The sequence below is a fragment of the Dryas octopetala genome, chromosome 2 (genome assembly GCF_963921425.1).
Source record: "Dryas octopetala chromosome 2, drDryOcto1.1, whole genome shotgun sequence".
In the NCBI taxonomy this organism is placed as follows: Eukaryota; Viridiplantae; Streptophyta; class Magnoliopsida; order Rosales; family Rosaceae; genus Dryas; species Dryas octopetala.
In genome coordinates this window covers 6,006,207-6,023,877 of record NC_141367.1, presented here as the reverse complement: position 1 = coordinate 6,023,877, position 17,671 = coordinate 6,006,207, and the positions used below count along the sequence as shown (strand labels likewise).

Below are 17,671 nucleotides of genomic sequence, written 5' to 3'. Positions count from 1 at the left end.
TTTGAGGCCATTGTGATATTATGTTGAGGATAATTGTTACGTCATTTCACTCATATGAGTTTTCGAGCTTATCAGGTTTGTTATATAACCCGGTGCACCATGGATGTAGTGTAGGGTTTGTGTTTTGCAGGTTAAGCAAGCTGAGGAGGTAGTGGGGAGAAGACGAGGCAGTGTGACTCAGAGTTTTACTAACTATTTTTGTTATAGTGGTTTTACATAAATATTTTATTAGTGGGGCTCACACTCTGATTTATTAAATGTATTTTATTTATTTATGTTAAGTACATGACTCATTGTTTGAAAAAGAGTTGAAAGGAAAAGTTTCAGTGTTTTGATGGGCCTGGGGTTCGGGGCGTTACAATGTTCCACAATTCTCAATCATATAATTAAGGGCATGAAAAACTCCTTAGTTCTCATCAAATAAGGATTGACTTGAAGATTCTCTCATAAGAAAATAAAATAAAAGGAGAACAAAGAACAAAAGGTTCATGATCCTTGAGTTTAATTACATAGTCAAATTATAAACAATTTTTCTCTCTAAAGGATGTTTCTTCTTTAACTAAAGAATGAACACATATATTTTATGGTTTTTTTTGTTCTCACTTGTTGATCTTATTTTTTGCAGGGTTTAATATTTTAGGGTATAAATCATCAATCAATACCTATTTTTTGGTTTTAATTCTCATGGTTTTGATCGAGTTCACGTTCCTCTGTTAGATTTTAAGTTTTAACTCTTGAGTTTTGGGCTGTTAAAAACTCAAGAGTTAAAACCTAAAATATAACTTCAAACATTAATTCTATACCTTAAAATACATAACCATATACCCTAAAATGTTGAACCTCGTAAAACATCACCAAAAAACTTGCAAAATATCATAAAAATACTCATGTCCGTTCTTTAGATAAATACTCAAAATTAATAAAGATAAAATTTCAATTAAAAAACATAAAAAATATATGCATATGCAAAAAAAATGTATGTATCTGTAAAAAAAAATATGCATTTGCAAAAAAAACAAATGCATTTGCGAAAAAATAGATGCATCTGCAAGAAAAAACAGATGCATCTGTAAGAAAAAGCATATCTGTCTACAAGCAAAAAAAACATGCATATGAAAAAAAATATTATATAAAAGACGGATGCATTTGCAACAGAAGAATATGCATATGCAAGAAAAATATATGTATTAGCAACAAAATAACATGCATATGCAACAAAATAACATAAATCTGCAACAAAAACAAGGGTAAAACTTCTTGAAATATTAAAAGAGCAACGTGTTGCTATACTGCGACATCCTGCAAATTACTCATTCGACTTGATCTATCTTGAAATTCTTTTACAAGCACAACACAAAACGCAAACAAAAAATATATTAGAATTCATACAAAGTTTTTTAGGCTACTAGCTATTTTGACTAAACTAGTTGCTCTTCTTGCTATCCTACATCAGTTTACCCACTTGTCATTTTTAAACAGGATCATGAAGAGCAAGAAGAGCAGATAACCCAAGAGAACATTGAAGAAAAGACTCTTGAAAATGTTGCAAGGTTTCTATCGCGGTGTAATGATACTGACATGCATGTGTAACAACATAGAGGATATGGTATGCCACATGTTGTAATGTCTGGTACTTGATTGAGATCCATTTGATGGTTGCATGAGCATAAAGGACATCTGGGATACCAAAAAGGGTTTGAACCCCATGATCAACAAATGCCCGCCGAACAAGCCCCTCCGACCCACCTCCAAAAACCAACTAAAAAAAAATGCAAGTTCGGCGGACCAGTGTCGAACTTGAATATTTTCTCCAGCAGCTACCCACCGAACAAGCCTTTTACATTCAAAGGGTAGTTGCCGAATATAAGAGGCTTGTTAGGCGGGTAGCTGCCGGAGAAAGAATTCAGGTTCGGCACTGGTTTGCCTAACCTGTACTTTTTTTTTTTAAGTGCGTGTTCGATCAGAGGGGAAGGAAGAGAGAGAAGTTGGGCACGAGGTGGGTCGAAGAGAGAGAGAGAGAGAGTGGTGTTCGAATAAGAGAGAGCGAGAAAGAGAGAGAAAGACGGGGTGGCCTGGTCGGAGGAGAGAGAGAGAGAGAGAGAGAGAGAGAGAGAGAGAGAGAGAGAGAGAGAGAGAGAGAGAGAGAGAGAGAGAGAGAGAGAGGATGGAGTTGTTGTTGGTGGTGCTCGTGGAGATCTGAGGTGACAGGTGGCATGCGAAGAAGTGGGAGGAGAGAGAGAAGGTGGTGGTGTTGGTGTGGTGTGCGAAGAAGATGGTGGTGCTGGGGACGGGGTGGGTCAGAGGGGAAGGAAGAGAGAGAGGAGCTGGGCACAGGGGCAAAATGGTCAATTCATGGTGGGATAAAATGGTCAGTTCATGTTCACATTTTTTGTTGGGTAAAAAAAGAAAATTGTAGGGTATGTATAGAATTCCCCTTATGTTTTATTTTTTATTTTTTATGCAAGATAGTTAAAGGGGTCCTGTTGTTAAAATATCACACAAGGCCTTTGAAATCTTGGAAACGGCCCTGCCATAACACATGACTAACACAAGTTAAAATCACAAACGATTTGGATACAAAACTCACCGTTCACTATAAATCCAAGAACAATGATCTTGGTATCCAAGTGCTCAAGTGGTCCCCATTCATGGCATCTTTCGAGTTTAAATTTCACCCAAACTTTTGGCAATCGACCCTATTTTTTTTTTTGCAGTTTCCAATGGAGAGGTGGATTTCACTATTTCGATACAAACACAGCAAAAAGAGTCTGGAGGACCTTTGAAGATCAATGTTTTTGGAGCATAGTACCATATGGGCCATGCTAGCTCAACGTTGAAAGAACCTAGTTGTGTTCGGAAAGAACAAATAGTTGGAAAAGAAATAGTGCCTCAAACATGTTTTGTGAATCTATATAATTTGTATGTTTGAGTGAAGTCCATCGGTTTTCCTTGATGGGCGCAGTACGTTTTGGGCTCAAATGTTTCATGTCACGATGCCCTTATAAGCAACATCTACACGAACATAAGTGAAGCATATGGAACTTTAATGATACCTTGTGAAATTTAAAAGGAAGACACATGGATATGAGCTTGCTTATTGTCGATCCCAGTTTCTTTGCAATTATTATATTTTGTTTAGCCAAAAAAATAGATAGTTAATGTTGCCAGTTAAGGGTTCAGTTCGTAAATATACAAGGCAGAAGCCAGAAAAATGTGGAAACCCAATTCCATTTAATCCAATCTACAAAAAAAAAAATAATCACTGTTTACAAAGTGCAGATTAAGCAACCCTTAGAAGCTCTCTGCATTGATTCCAAAACTCCCAACCCAATAAACCAATACCGCTGACATTGGTTGATTATACCAACGGAAGGGGAAGACAAGAGTAAAAATTTGCAGGCAAGACCTTAACCAAAAATTATCAATACAGCCATCAACCACCCCGTATAATGGCCACATAAAATGGCAATAAATATTACAGACTCGGTGTGCATGGAACCCTCGCTGGTATGCACAATGAAACAGAAGCAAGGGAATCCTAATTCGATAAATACCCTGTCGAAGTAATCTCAACCCAAATAAATGGAATGACAAAATAACAAAAATCAATGGAGGAAAAAAAAAAAGTTTTTCTTTTCAAACACAAAACAGGTGGAGAAAGGCGTATCCTGCAATAGAATGGCCTGACACACCAGACGACGACTAAGCCAAACCCAGAATTGAAGTGCCAGCTCCAGAGTTCCGTAATCTAAAATTTATCATATTGTTGGAACTCATCGCACAAACGCTCCCAGCGCTTCAAAAATGAAAAGTCCCTGGGGCTCGACGACACATGAGACCATCAGAGTGACCAAATGCTCTGAATGGACCGCACAACTCTGTTTCTCTATATTCCCATTACTACATGAATGGAATAAGCAAAGAAGAGCAAGGCAAAATTGAAGCCACACCATGAGATAGCACAAATCATGAAGCTGTGGCAGCTGACGCCTTGTCCATCTTTTCTTTTTCAATCTCTGCCCTCCTCTGTTCAGCATGCTGTGCAACGCCATTTGCAAGAGCCTGATAATGGAAGTCTAGCGTCTGTGTAAGGCTCTGAAACCTCAACAGATCCGATGCTTGCAAAACTTCAGAAACAAAAGAAAGGAAATATTGCACATGTCAGACATGCCATAAATGATAGATTCAAGAGTTGGGTTTAAACATAACACAAGGGAAAGACTATTCACTTACCTTTGATTGCATCTACAAATAATATAAAAGGGTCCACCTCATCAATTGGTGATTGTAACTCCTCATCATCACTAAAATCATCATCTGAGTCTTCATCATAGTCATCACTTGGGTGGAAAGACTTCGCCTGTGGCACCATCAATTGATAATTAATGATCAGGCAGAGGATATACAGAGCAAGGAAGACAAATGGTGCAGAGGGATAAAGGTTAGGTAGCCTTTTTTCATTTTTATCCCCCTCTTGACTGGATTTTGAAATAAGGGCAAGATACAATGGAGAAAACTGTATTGATGTCAGTTGTAGTACATGCTGACATTATTTTCTACCAAAGCCTACCTCTTCTGCCAACTTACTAAAAGATAAAAAATGAAATACAAAAAGAAATAAAAATTCATGCTGGCAAACAACAACAGCACACACCTGTGCAGCTAACTTTTGAAGTTTAATGCTATCAGCTTCATCCCCATCCTCTGCATCAACTCCCATTTCCTTGTCAGATCCATCACCGTCATCATCTTCATCATCAGTTGGGAAACCATCCATATCATCGTCATCTTCAGCTTCTTCCTCCTTGGCAGCTTCTATCATAACATTCATAGGAATTTTAGTAACATATAATTTGATATCAAGTGTGTGACCAGTTGAAACAAATAATTGCAAATTATAAAGTGAGAAAAAAATTATTGCTAAATAAAATACTACCAATTAAATTGCTTACAAAAAAATTAGAGTGCTTACAATTCAAAATATTATTTTTAATTTCCATGGGGTGAATGGAAATCTTATCTACCTCCTTCCCTCACTTAAATTAATGAAAAACGGAAATTGTCTTGAGATGGTTAAGTGTTGTAAAGTACAGGGGCATTATTAAAAAACTTGAACCACAAAGACCTAAGTGAAATTTGGACTAAGCCTAGGGACCAAATCTATAATTTGGCCATTTTTTTATTTGTATAATATTAATATCAATTGTAGCACTAACTATTCTGTGTGCCCATCACTCACACTGACATGTGGGGGGGCCACAATGTATGATGGCCCTTCATGTCGGTACAAGTTCCCGGTGTAATATAGGACAAAAGAAATAAGAGTGGAAATTTTAGCAATAAGTTGTAGCAAAGTCAATAATAATAACAAAATAACAAGATGGAAGTTTATGTATCATTAGTAACAAATAATGGACATATATTAAGAGGGAGAAAGAAACCTGCAACTTGTTCCTTGTATGCAACTAGGAGATCAAGGGTGGCCCTGAAAACACGGCCTAAAGCCTCCGCAGGTAATAGTTCAGCAGGGAGTGTCAGCAACGATGTCAAACCCAAGCAGCAAACTTTCTTATCATGTTCCCTGCAATGCAAAACTCATTTACAGTCTCCATCCAAAAATTCCTCAAGAAAGAAGAAAAGAACAAAATCTAAATTAACAAACTTTCAGTCAAGCTATGAAAAACAAAAAATATATATATATTCACAGCTTACCTTTTAAAATTAGCACGTACACCACTTTTCTTAACCTGTTGCAGCATCTGAAACCAAAGATTAAAAACCTCTGTTGCAACACCCAGCTTTTGTAATATGCTGAGCGTTAAAGCTGCATTATAGTAAAGAGCATCGGCAATCTGCAAAACAAAGAAAAATTAAACAAAAAAATAATAATATATATTTCATCATGTCACAGGCAATCATGAAAAAGTGCTTAACATTGTTGAAACTAAAGTACTGATAAGAACCATAAAAGAGGAAAACAATTGAAGGCCAAATAATAATATTTTATAAACTGCTGAGAGCAATACAAAATCATTTACCATTAATAAGTGAAAGTATGAACAATTACAATAAGTACTTGAACAATTACAATAAGTACTCCTTTCCATGATTGAAAAAACGTCACTCAAAAAGGTTAGTGAACTGTTATCTTGTCATCAAGAAAGCTTTAAAAGGTCAGTTTATGAGACATGTATAATAAAAAATTCTGACTCAGTATCACCATTGCTTTTGGAATCAGGTGTTTCAGGGACAAAATAAGAAGGGACAGGCAAATGCGAGGACATAAACTTTTAGGTACATTTAAGTTCTTTAGCCAAATTCATTAAGAAAAACATCCAAGTCAATCACCCACTGATGACCTGAAACCATTTCATTAGAAATTTCCTTTGTGGTTTGAGCACAAATAATAAAATTTCATTTCAAGATTCCAACCACCATTCAATGATTATAGTATTTTAATGAACTAAGAGTGGCTAGGTCAAATATAATAATATATCCATATTGATCATATGGGGTGAATCGTGGTTGGAATCTTGTGCCCAACCGCACCAATTTCATGCAACTAACAAATCCAAAAAGAAAAACATGAAATGGCTAACAACTATGGTGACATAGATATTTTACAATGTCTACTTTCATCAAAGGCTCAGAAGAACCAAGCAGTTCTAAAACATTTAAAGGATGAAGCAAAGATTTCCAAAAAAGACAACAGAAAAAAAAAAAAAAAAAAAAAAAATTGCCATCTGGCTCTTCTTACCACTTGAATGAGAAGACATTTCAAGTATGATTTCTCAGCTCGACGTAACCGCTCAACAGATATTCTAAGATATGGCTCAACCCACTGATCAACCTGCCCTCTGCAATTCTGAAAAACTACTTGAATGAGCTTTGGAGCAGGCTCAATATCACTGTCTTCCATATTTTTATCTGCCATGATCTGAAAAGAACATGGAAAACACATAAATCTCATCAACTCGAGCAAAGAAGAGAACATACTATGAAAAATTGCAGTAGCCAAAACATACTAGAGCCTGCTTGGTTTCCAACCAATGCCGATTAGATCCACTGAAATTCATAACTGGATTTTAATATTTGAACTCACCCACTTAATGATGCCATTAACAACTGCAATCACTAAAACGAATCGGATAGGATTTTGTTCAATCATGATTATGTTAAACTATCACATTGAGGGTTCCAGCATGAAGTGTGTTAATAGTTTTAATTTCATGAATGGCTCCATTGAAGAAGATAATTACTTATTTAATATATAAAACAAGAGTACAAGACAGAAAAATTTCCCACAAGTATGGTTCAGTCAAACAACAATAAAGAAATTTTGTAACATAAAGGGAACTCACAAAGGAAATCATATTCCAAAGGCTTTGCTGGTAGTCTGGTTCTTTAGAAGTGAGGAACTGTGCCGTCCCCCGGGATATGTAGTTATCCAAAGGAACCAGAATATCTGCTAGAAAGCATATTATATGAGAAAAACTAAATGGAAAAAGGTACATAAATGCATAAATTGTCTAATTATATGGACCACCAGAGATTTCAATAAGGCAGAGATTTTCATTCTTTTTTTACTATCCTTTTTAATACTATAGGACATACAAGACCAAGAAAAAACACAAGTACCCAAAAAATTTCTGCGAAACATCAGATAATTGAATGACAATACTAGTCCTGTGCTAAATAACTAAATAAATTGGCAGAAAAATTCAAGCAAAAACAAATAAGAGTGGAATGAATAATCTTAAAAAAGCATGACTAATAAGAAACACGACAATTAACTTACTTGGAAAGAAATCAATAGCCCAATCTGCCAATGACTCCATCATCAACGGCCAAAGACTCCACATATCCAACGATATTGTTGGAGAGAAAAAAGTCATATATGATACAATCTCCAAAACCTCTTCAAAAACCTCTGCAAAAGAAAAATTATAAAAAAGACATTGTTGGAATTACAAAAGTTTCAAAAACTTATTCAAAAACCTACACAACCCTATTCAAATTGAATTATGCAAAAGAGATTAAATATCTGATTCACTAAGTTAATACTAGCATTTAGAACCCAAATAGCAAAAATCAATTAACTTTTTCGGAAAGATACACTGTAATCTCTCAAGTTTCTGAAAGTGCAAAACCTTCACACCTAATGATACAACATGATGCAAAGCCTCAGAAAAACCATGGATAATGCTGTCCACAAGATTCCACAATGTAACCAAAAAAAAAAAGGAGCAGAAATGTTATATAACTTATATGATTATGTGCTATACTAAGCACTGATTACAGGCTGTTTGTATAGCACACAGAATTTCCTCGTGAAATAAAATAAACACAATAAACTAAATAATATAACTGGACACCAATGACTGGAGTAGTTCAATGATGAATCATAAGTATACTTACGTCAAAACTGAACGAATAAATTATCTTTCTGTTACAGCGAGTTAATGATTTCTTTTATAAGGTGAGTTATGACTTCATTAAGGTGTATTTCAAAAGCCTTTGCCTTCCTTAAGGTGGTATAACCCCCCAGAAAATCATGTTCTTGAATCAAAAACCCAAACAAAAGTTTCATTTATTTATACACAAAGTGGCTTAAAACTATGTTTTCCTTCATGACACTGCTCTGCCATTCGATCGGCAAGACTCACCTACCGATCGGTCGATGTGTCCTGTGAATGTTTTTTGTACTTTTTTTAAAATGTAACACTTGCTATTTATTTTTTATTTCATAGAGTTACACTTTGACTAATTGGTGTAATTCTCACCGAATTATATTTTCCTCCAATGTGTTTAAGATTTTTACTTTTTTGAATTGGTATATTAAGATTTAAGGTCATAACAAATATGAACCAAAATAGTTAAGAAAAATTAGAAACAAAATATGTGTTAGGCATCCAAACACCCATGCTTCGTGCTTAAGTTCCAACATCATGCTTGGATGTTCAAATTCTCTATGCCTGAGTTTGAAAACAAAAATTAATCCTAAGAAAAATTTTAAATTAAGAAAATAAAAATAATAAAACAGAAAATAGAAAAAATGTGTCATGAGTTTGAACACCTTTTCTTGGATGTTGTAACACTTCGTGCTTGAGTTTGAACGCCTTTCATGGGTGTTTATAAGGCTTGATGCTTGAATTTTTCTTGAATTATGACTTAAAATCAATACAAATTAAGGTATGGGTTTATGGCTTAAGGTAGTTGTATTTTGGGGTTTATTACTAAAAGACCCAACATTTATAAGAGACCTCAACACTTTAAAAACCACACAAAAATACCAATTGTTAAACAGAACTTGAAAGAAGTTTAAAGCATACAAGACAAAAGCATACAAGTATCGTACAAACCTTGGCCATCGGTTGTCAACATCCGACGCATTATAGGAAGCAAAGTTGGTTCAATTTGGACAAAGAGTTGAGGAAGCCTGCTCACTGATTCAAGAATGGTGCTAATAGCACGCAAACAACCAACTGCTGCCAACGCACCAGGATCATCAACATCATCATCAGCTTCAGCTGTATTCATACACCTCCAGAATGCAGCTGCCTAAACATAATAAAACAACAGACTTAGGCAAGCAAGTTTGTAGATGAAGCAAAACTACTGTCAAAACATGACAAGAAAATATTACCAAATTTTGGCATAAACCAAGAGCATAAGGTGCCATCTCCTCCCCAAACTTGTCCACTATAGTCTCCAGCGTAAACACAAGATCCTCATTCTCAACCTCATTCATAAGCTTGAAAAATTCTGAACAGAAAATGCACGCATTGGATAAGTCTCATTATGATTGTTAATGATGCATAGAAAAGGTTTCCATACCACATACCATCAAGGAGCTGAGGAAGAATTGGGCGGATTTCATTCAAATCTGCATAGCAAAACGAAAAAAAAAAAAAAATCATATAAAAATGACTAAATAAATGTGTGGGAGTTAGGGTTTTTTTTTTGGGGGGGGGGGGGGGAGAGAGAGAGAGAGAGAGATACAGATATGTACCTCTGCAAGCTTCAACAAAGGATCGTAATGCAAAAACTGAGTCAACTCGAACAGGAAGTTCTGTATCCCGCATCCCTGCGACAACACTATGCAATGCTTTACGGAAATTGTTCGGATCCGAGAAGTTAATATGGGCATACTGTCCCGCAACCCATGCTGCCTAATATTCATGGCATAATTAAGGATGAGAATAAATCTTAACAAAAACAAGAACACTGGAAGATATTCTAATATAATTTCATAAAATAAAATGGACAATGCAGACAAAAACAAAACATAAGTGAAGCAGCATATGGTACAGAATTTAACAGAATAGAACTGAGGTAAAATGTAAGGAAGAATAAAACAGAACTAGCCTGCTAAATTAATGTACGAAGGGAACAATGATATATTTAGAACCCACTTTCCGCCCAACAGGGACCCTCTTGTTTCCACCCTCACTCCCACAGTAATACGTTGCACACACATCATATATGCACAGGCCTTTCTACTATGTACGTGCATATAAGGTGTGCGTGTATACAGATATATAATGTGAGTGTGCAGATATATCACATATGTATATGTGTTCAATCTCCTGCAAATTTGTAGGAGTTTCTGCTACAAGATGTTCTAGGAGTTCCCAAGCCACACCTGCCGATTTTTGGCTTTCAGCTTGGCTTCTATAGAACCAAAAAGAGATACATAGAAATATACAGATGTACACATGTATAATTATATCTCATAGGACCTCATCAATACTGCTCAATGTCAGTGTACCACTTTCAGCCTTGTAAGATACAATTTTTCCCTCTGTGGTTCCAGATTATGAAAGGGAATTAAGGTAAAAATTGTATCTTACATGTTGAGCCTTGCAAGTTACCAAGGTGATTATCATAGCCTCACAAGTAAATTGATGCCGCCTTAAAAAACATAGTCGTTGTCTAACAAGGCAGCCGACAGAGTCCATTTTCTTAATAATGCCCAAAAGCCATGACACTTGTAAATATCTGTTCCATTCAACATCCCATTCCATTCTCCTCACAATGTTAGTGGAAGAAGATGTACTCCAGTCAACTGAATGGCCACACTGTCTAAGTAAAGCAGCGTAAAAAATTGAATGACCATTTGTAAATGTCTGTTCCATTTGACATCCCATTCCATCCTCCTCACAATGTTCGTGGATGAAAATGTACTCTATGAATGGTCATGTTGATTCAGACAAGACTTATGACACCAAGGGCTTGCATATGTCAGTTACAGTACAAATTATGAAACAGCATAAAGACTATTTTAGACTTAAAACGCCATTATACCTTAATCTTCCTAAAAACCAGCCTCAACCTTTGGGTCACAAAAGCCTACCACAACTACAAACCATGTAGAAGCCTTAGTCACACTTGCACCACTACTAGAAAAATCTTCCCCCAAAAAAAAAAATCTAAATGAAGAATACAAGTTCACGTATGAAGTGGTTAAGCATAATTTTCGCATTGCTCCTTCACACTGCAAATTTGGAATAGAATGCTTCATTTGCTTGGCTTGGTGTCGGTTTGGCCTAAAAATTGTCTCTCCTGTGGTCGAGGACCTTTTTGAGTGTTGGGACCAACAAGAAGGCTATACTTTGGAGATGAAAGTTGGGTATCGTTTTGGGCTCTCTGGACAGAAAGAAATAAGGCATCTAGCTTATGGAAAAATCATATCTACCTTCTCTTTAAAAATCATTGTTTAAGCATTTTAGGGATATTCCCTTTATGCTGGGAGTTTCGAGTTTGAATTTAACTTAATTCTTGTCACTCTTTAGTGGTCGATTGTGCAATATGGACTTCGTGTCCATCTTTTTCTGAAGACATAGACCAATAGTTCTTCTAGCTGTCAACCGTCCCATGTAATGCTTTAAGACCAATTCTTGGAATCTCAATAGCATTGGCTTGTGACTGTCTACCTCCTTGTTATAAGAAATACTCTTTTCTACTACTCGACAAATAAATAAAAAAGCCCTTAAGGAGATCTATAAAATATCACAGGTGCAACAAAAATAAAAGCACACAAAATTATCAATTATGGTAGAAAACATAGAAAAGGAATGTAACAAACCTTAGCTCTGAGATGGCCAACAGGACTGCTAAACTCAGGGAATACATGTTGCACTAACATACGCTCAAGTTCAGACTTGTAGGGTTCAGTTTGTTTCAGTTTGTCGCAAAGTGCTCCAATAGCAAGAAGAGCACCATCTTTCTGTCGATAGGGTTTGAATTCCACTGATACTGGTGCTTCATCATACCTGCATCAGGCAATAAAAAAATTCAACATTACAGCACCAAGTTAAATGTATCATTTTCAAAAGATATTGAGAAGCTACCTCTTAAAAATTTCCACAATGTATTGAATGAACTTATGAAGATTTTCTTTTCCGCGTTTCCTAACCAACTCACTCACAAAATCCATGGAAGCTGTCCTTGGACTGTACAAGTCTTCAATGATATCTGCATGAGCAAGAAAACACATAAACCATCAATGACACAGAAAGATCTTTGAGCAATGAAACAAGATCTTAAAAACTCACCATAACCCTTCCTCACATATTCATGCGGATCTTCATCCCAAAGCTTTTGATCATTGTCATTGAAACACATAAGGGGAAAAACTATCTCAAAAAGAAGAACATTCAGTTGAGGTTGCAGCAAGTTATACATACTATTCTTCGAGATACTGCATATACATATATAATGAACGAAATAAGGTTAGGGAGACAGCAAAATAAAATAAGCAATTCATATGTTAATTAACAAATATAACATAATTGTGAGGAACAGCAACACACTGCAAAAATGGGGAAAAACAATTAAGTGAAATCCCATTTTTCCATCAAAATATGTCAAATCCCTTCTAAGCAATAACAGCATATGAAGTGGTCCCCTTCTAAGCACCTAATAGCAAAACTATTAAAATATTTAGATAGCGTAAAGGAACCATGCTGACAAAACATCTGGTATTTGGTTAATTCTTATTTTGAAATAACTGTTAAATCATTCAAAAGATATTACATTTTTTGGGTTGTCTTGAATTTGAATTGGACAAACTCAACATTAAGCTGCAACTTCTTGTAGATATATTAGTACACAACAGAAATACAATTACAAGAAGATAAAAAAATGAAATATTCACATCATCCATCTTAAACCTCATGCAAGACAGACCAGAATTTGGATTAAAGCATTTTCATATCTATTAGTGTTGACCCTTATGCATGGTTCCTCCTTCTCAAATAGAAATTCAGAAGACATTGGGAGTAAATTCATAGGTAAAAAAAACATATTTGGGCATCTCCTTGTAGTTTTAGGGTTTACAGTAGGTTCCCATGAAATGTTATCTTTCATATAGGAGTAATAAATTTCATCAGAAAGCCAACTTCCTATTTATTAAAAAGAATATGTAACAGATCATAGCTTACATTACTGATAAAAAGATTGAATATATCACTAAATGCACAAAATGAAAAATAAAATAAAAAAATAAAAGGACATGAGGGAAAAACTGCACCACCTATTGCTTAAATATTGAAGAATGAGGTTGATAACTCTGTCAGGCAAGTAGCCACCACCGCGAATCACATCCAACAACCTTATGTGACACTCCAAAATCTTCCCTGCATAATTCTTCTGAAACATTTGAGCGAATGCTCTGTTTTCTGGATTTTGAAGTTTTAAATCTCCAAACCTAAGGAAAAACATATAAAAAGTAAGAACATGACAGAAATATCCTTTATGCTGTAAGCACCATCTTAATTGTTCAATATTTATTTAATCTAAAAGTTTACCGAGTGTACAGCCTGTTTAAAATGTGGACAGTCCATTTCTTCACCTTCCACCAACCCCATGCTTTTCTAAGTTCAGGATCTGTAGGCTGGCCTTCCAATGGGACAGGTCTCTCCAATATATTCAAGAAAAGCATCATCCAAGCATTGAACACATTTGGATCAAATAGCTGCTTCGGAATCTCCAGCTGAAAAGAACACACAAAAAATTATAAGTGAATAATGCAAGCCTAAAATTTATCAATACTGTCAAACAATGATGATTCCTCCGACCTCTAACTTCTTTACTTTATGAATAAATAACAACCAAGGCTGAAAAGGTCTTTCTGAAGAATTTTAAATCCTCTCTCGTAAAGTTTTTTAGTTAACAACCCAACAAGTATTTTATATTCCAAATGCTTCCAAATACCCACCTCAAACATAAATGGACACAATGCCACTTAAAATCAAATAAATAAAAAAGGAACCTAAGAATAACTCCTTGCACCTATGTTTTCCGGAAAATCTGTTTCCAAGTAAAAGACCTTTTAAGAGAAAAGTTATCGATGACCAACCATCCCTACACACACACACATAGATACGTATATACATATGGCGAACTGTTCGAATTGCATCTCAATTTTTTGCTTTTGTTTTTTAAGCTTTGATTCCAGACCAATAGAGTTTATCACTTTATGGCTTAGAGTTTTGCTCTCACGCTTTGAACGTGACTAGAAGTGTCCAAATTAGATGAATAATTTATTTTATATATTCATAGAATACTGTAAATAAAGACAAGTGAATTTTGAGGTAGTGCTCCAATGTATGCCCTCTCTTTTAGCAGTCTCTCTTTCTAAAAGTAATATATCAGAAGAAAAAAAGATGTACACCTAGATTCCCCCCTCCCTCCCCCGGGCGACAGACACATTATGGAAATCAGGTTGTTAGCAAAAAAATTTAACAAAATTTGCACAGCTTGAGGTTTAATTAAAAAGGAAAATATGTCAGCCATCATTATGCGCATAATGTAACCAACACAAAATTGATACTCAAATCCCACTACAAAGCACAAGGAAAAAATTCAGTGTTAAACATACATATATGGATGACCAGAAAATTTTGCAGATAAGCTTGATCAAATCTGCGACTTCCAGTGATGGGTTGGGAATTTGAACAAGCCCGTTGAATATATTGAGCAGATGTGGGAATGTCTCCTCAACGATGCGATAAACTGGTGTCCTCTCGTCATCGGATTTGAACCTAAGAATATAAAACAACAGAATAATTTCTAATGGTAATCCTGAAGGTACACATCACACAAGTATAATGCAGGCTTAACAGGCAGTTCATAAAGAAGACATTATATTTCAACATTTAGAAATACTAGGAATATCTCTTATCAATTAAAAGATCAATTTGCTTTAAGATAATTAATATGGTGGCCTCTAAAAAGCACAGATACCATGTTAACAACTGACACTAAAGATAATTTTATTGTCTGTTCACATACAGACACACGCACAGTGGTTTCAACTACCTACAAGCTATTAGAAAGGTATATTAAGAAAATAAATTCAATATAGATATAAATTAACAGCTTAAAAAATGTCAACTTATGAAACAGTCCATAGTTCTGATCTGCATAGCACATGGGATCTGAATAGATCAACTATGCCGGAATTTGCACAGTACAAACTATAGAAATGCGCAACTTAGATCCTCATGCTAACAATTTGAGCAATATGATAGAAAGAGCAATAAAATAGAAAGAGAAACATACTAGAAAAGTAAGGATTTTAAACACTGAAACGGTACTCCAAATAGGAGATGGCATTGCTCATACTTATGGTCTTGGTAAAGTAATGGTATGTGAATTAGTACAAGTTGACAAGAGTATGATAGGCATTGCTCCGAATTTGGAATCAAATAATGTTGGTCTAGAGACATACATAAACCCTAAACCCTAAGCTATGATGCTTCTTTATATTTCTAACCACACTTTCAGCACCCCAGAGACAATGTTCATGTGCCGGTCTGAATTACAAGACACAAACAAAAACACATGTATCAGATGATTACAAGCACAACAGGAAATTTTTGAAACATATTTATCTTATAAACTAAATTTTATAAAGGGAAAATTTGAAGCCTGTATTATTTCAATTATAAACTAAATGCAGCCAAGGATAAGTAACATAGCAGGATTTTTTACTGGAGGGGGAAGAAAGGTAGTTGTGAAGCACACTAGAGCTGGTTCCACCCTTTTTGAGTAATAGTGAGATCACATTGAGCACATAAGTAGTTATCATTTATGTCTTCGAGTTCAAAAGCACATAGAATGCATCAGATAAAAAATTAGCTAAACTTGTAGCTTTTTTGGAAGGCAGTGTAACTCCAAAAATAGGCATTCAATTGTATAGGAATTCCTTTACAAGAATAGCAAAATAAGATAACTTACTCATATTTTCTAGAAAGAATCCGCAAAACAAACAAAGCTCCATAGACTTGTTGATCTTGTAAGTTGTGCTTCACCCAGTCTAAAAGGCATGGCCACTGCTCAGGGTAATCGGAACTAATAACTGTCTTTAGGCATTCACCTAGCTGTACCCTGTACAACAAGACATTTGAAAAACCAGCAAATAAGAATAGAAAAACAATTGTAATTTCACAAGACATCATACTGTAAAGAACTAACAAAATAAAACTACAGCCCGTACACTCACATAAACAAAAACAGTGGTTTCATCGACCTATAAGCTATAAACACGTACTAACTATAGTAACTGAAACAATAAAAAAAGGCAACACTACAAAAGTACCTTAACAATGGGGGAACTTGTGTTACAAAGACAAGAATGTGATCCCTCACCACGTCTTTATCACTTTGTGATATCTTGTGCTGCTCATCTACATCAACAGGCGAAGAATAAGCAACTGGAATCACTAGTGGGCTTTGGATACTATCTAAATCTCACACAATCATGACATACCCGGGTCAAGAGGTGACCAGTTCTTTCCAATGAAATTCTTGAAATGGATGCTGGCAACTTGCCGCACAGCCATGTCACAATTACCGTCCACTATAATCTGCAACAGTCTCACCAAATGCTGTGGTGTGTATTGGAACTGCAGAACAAAACCCCAACATCAACGACACCATCGCCAAACAAAAAAGGCCACAGACACGCACAAACAAAAGTCAACTACAACTCTACAAGCATATGAAAATATCAATTCACAATTATTCATGGAAAAAATCAATATGAAACACAAAATTATTTTTTTATTGAAAAACTCAAAATTAAATTTAAATCGTTCTGCGTCTAATAATTTCTCAGAAACACTATTATTCTACTCAAAAGCAAGCAGAGGTACCGAATTACGCAATCAAGCTGAATTCTTGATCAAAAGACTCAAAATTTTGCATCAAGAATTCAATATTACATCCAATTAACCCAAAAATTAACAAAATAACGTCAACACAAGGCATTACTTAACAAATTTAAGTGAAAATAATAAAGAACCTGATTGAGACTTTGCTCTCCGGCTTTACGTTCTTCGGGATTGGGGCTGAGAGCAGCTTGCAGTATAACAGCGAGGCTAGGAAGATCCATATCCGGAGTATCGATAATCGGAACTCTGAATTGGATTGAAACTCGACGATCAAAATTGATCCCAAATGTAAACCCTAGCTGAGAAGGACAATGCGAATAATGCGAATAGGAGAGAGTGGTGACTACTTACTAGGGTTTAGAATTTAGACAGCTCACAGCGTGCGGAGAGAGACAGCTAACGAGTGTGCTGCTATTTAAAGCACTAGGGTTTACGGTCGTTAAACTGAAATTATTTCCGGGCAAAAAAATAATAATAATAATAAAAAAACT

The 17,671-nt window shown here is 35.4% G+C and overlaps 1 protein-coding gene across 2 annotated transcripts; it reads right to left on the bottom strand.

Moving 5' to 3' along the window:
- Positions 1 to 3,210: 3,210 nt before the first annotated feature.
- Positions 3,211 to 17,555, bottom strand: LOC147292723 (importin beta-like SAD2). Of its 2 annotated transcripts, none has more exons than XM_086233113.1 (22): positions 17,312 to 17,555; positions 16,778 to 16,913; positions 16,607 to 16,694; positions 16,246 to 16,395; positions 14,885 to 15,047; positions 13,812 to 13,996; positions 13,538 to 13,711; positions 12,558 to 12,703; positions 12,354 to 12,477; positions 12,089 to 12,275; positions 10,013 to 10,172; positions 9,845 to 9,886; positions 9,647 to 9,765; positions 9,363 to 9,561; positions 7,799 to 7,930; positions 7,362 to 7,465; positions 6,758 to 6,937; positions 5,713 to 5,852; positions 5,442 to 5,581; positions 4,655 to 4,815; positions 4,234 to 4,360; positions 3,211 to 4,127 (listed from the first exon to the last, which is right to left on the bottom strand). In XM_086233113.1, exons 1-22 carry the CDS (start codon positions 17,399 to 17,401, stop codon positions 3,967 to 3,969), a joined length of 3,108 nt encoding a protein of 1,035 aa, XP_086089239.1. In that variant the 5' UTR covers positions 17,402 to 17,555; the 3' UTR covers positions 3,211 to 3,966. The 2 variants fall into 2 exon arrangements, with proteins under 2 accessions (XP_086089239.1, XP_086089240.1); XM_086233114.1 differs by having other exon boundaries at positions 4,655 to 4,812.
- Between the last annotated feature and the right edge of the window lie 116 nt (positions 17,556 to 17,671).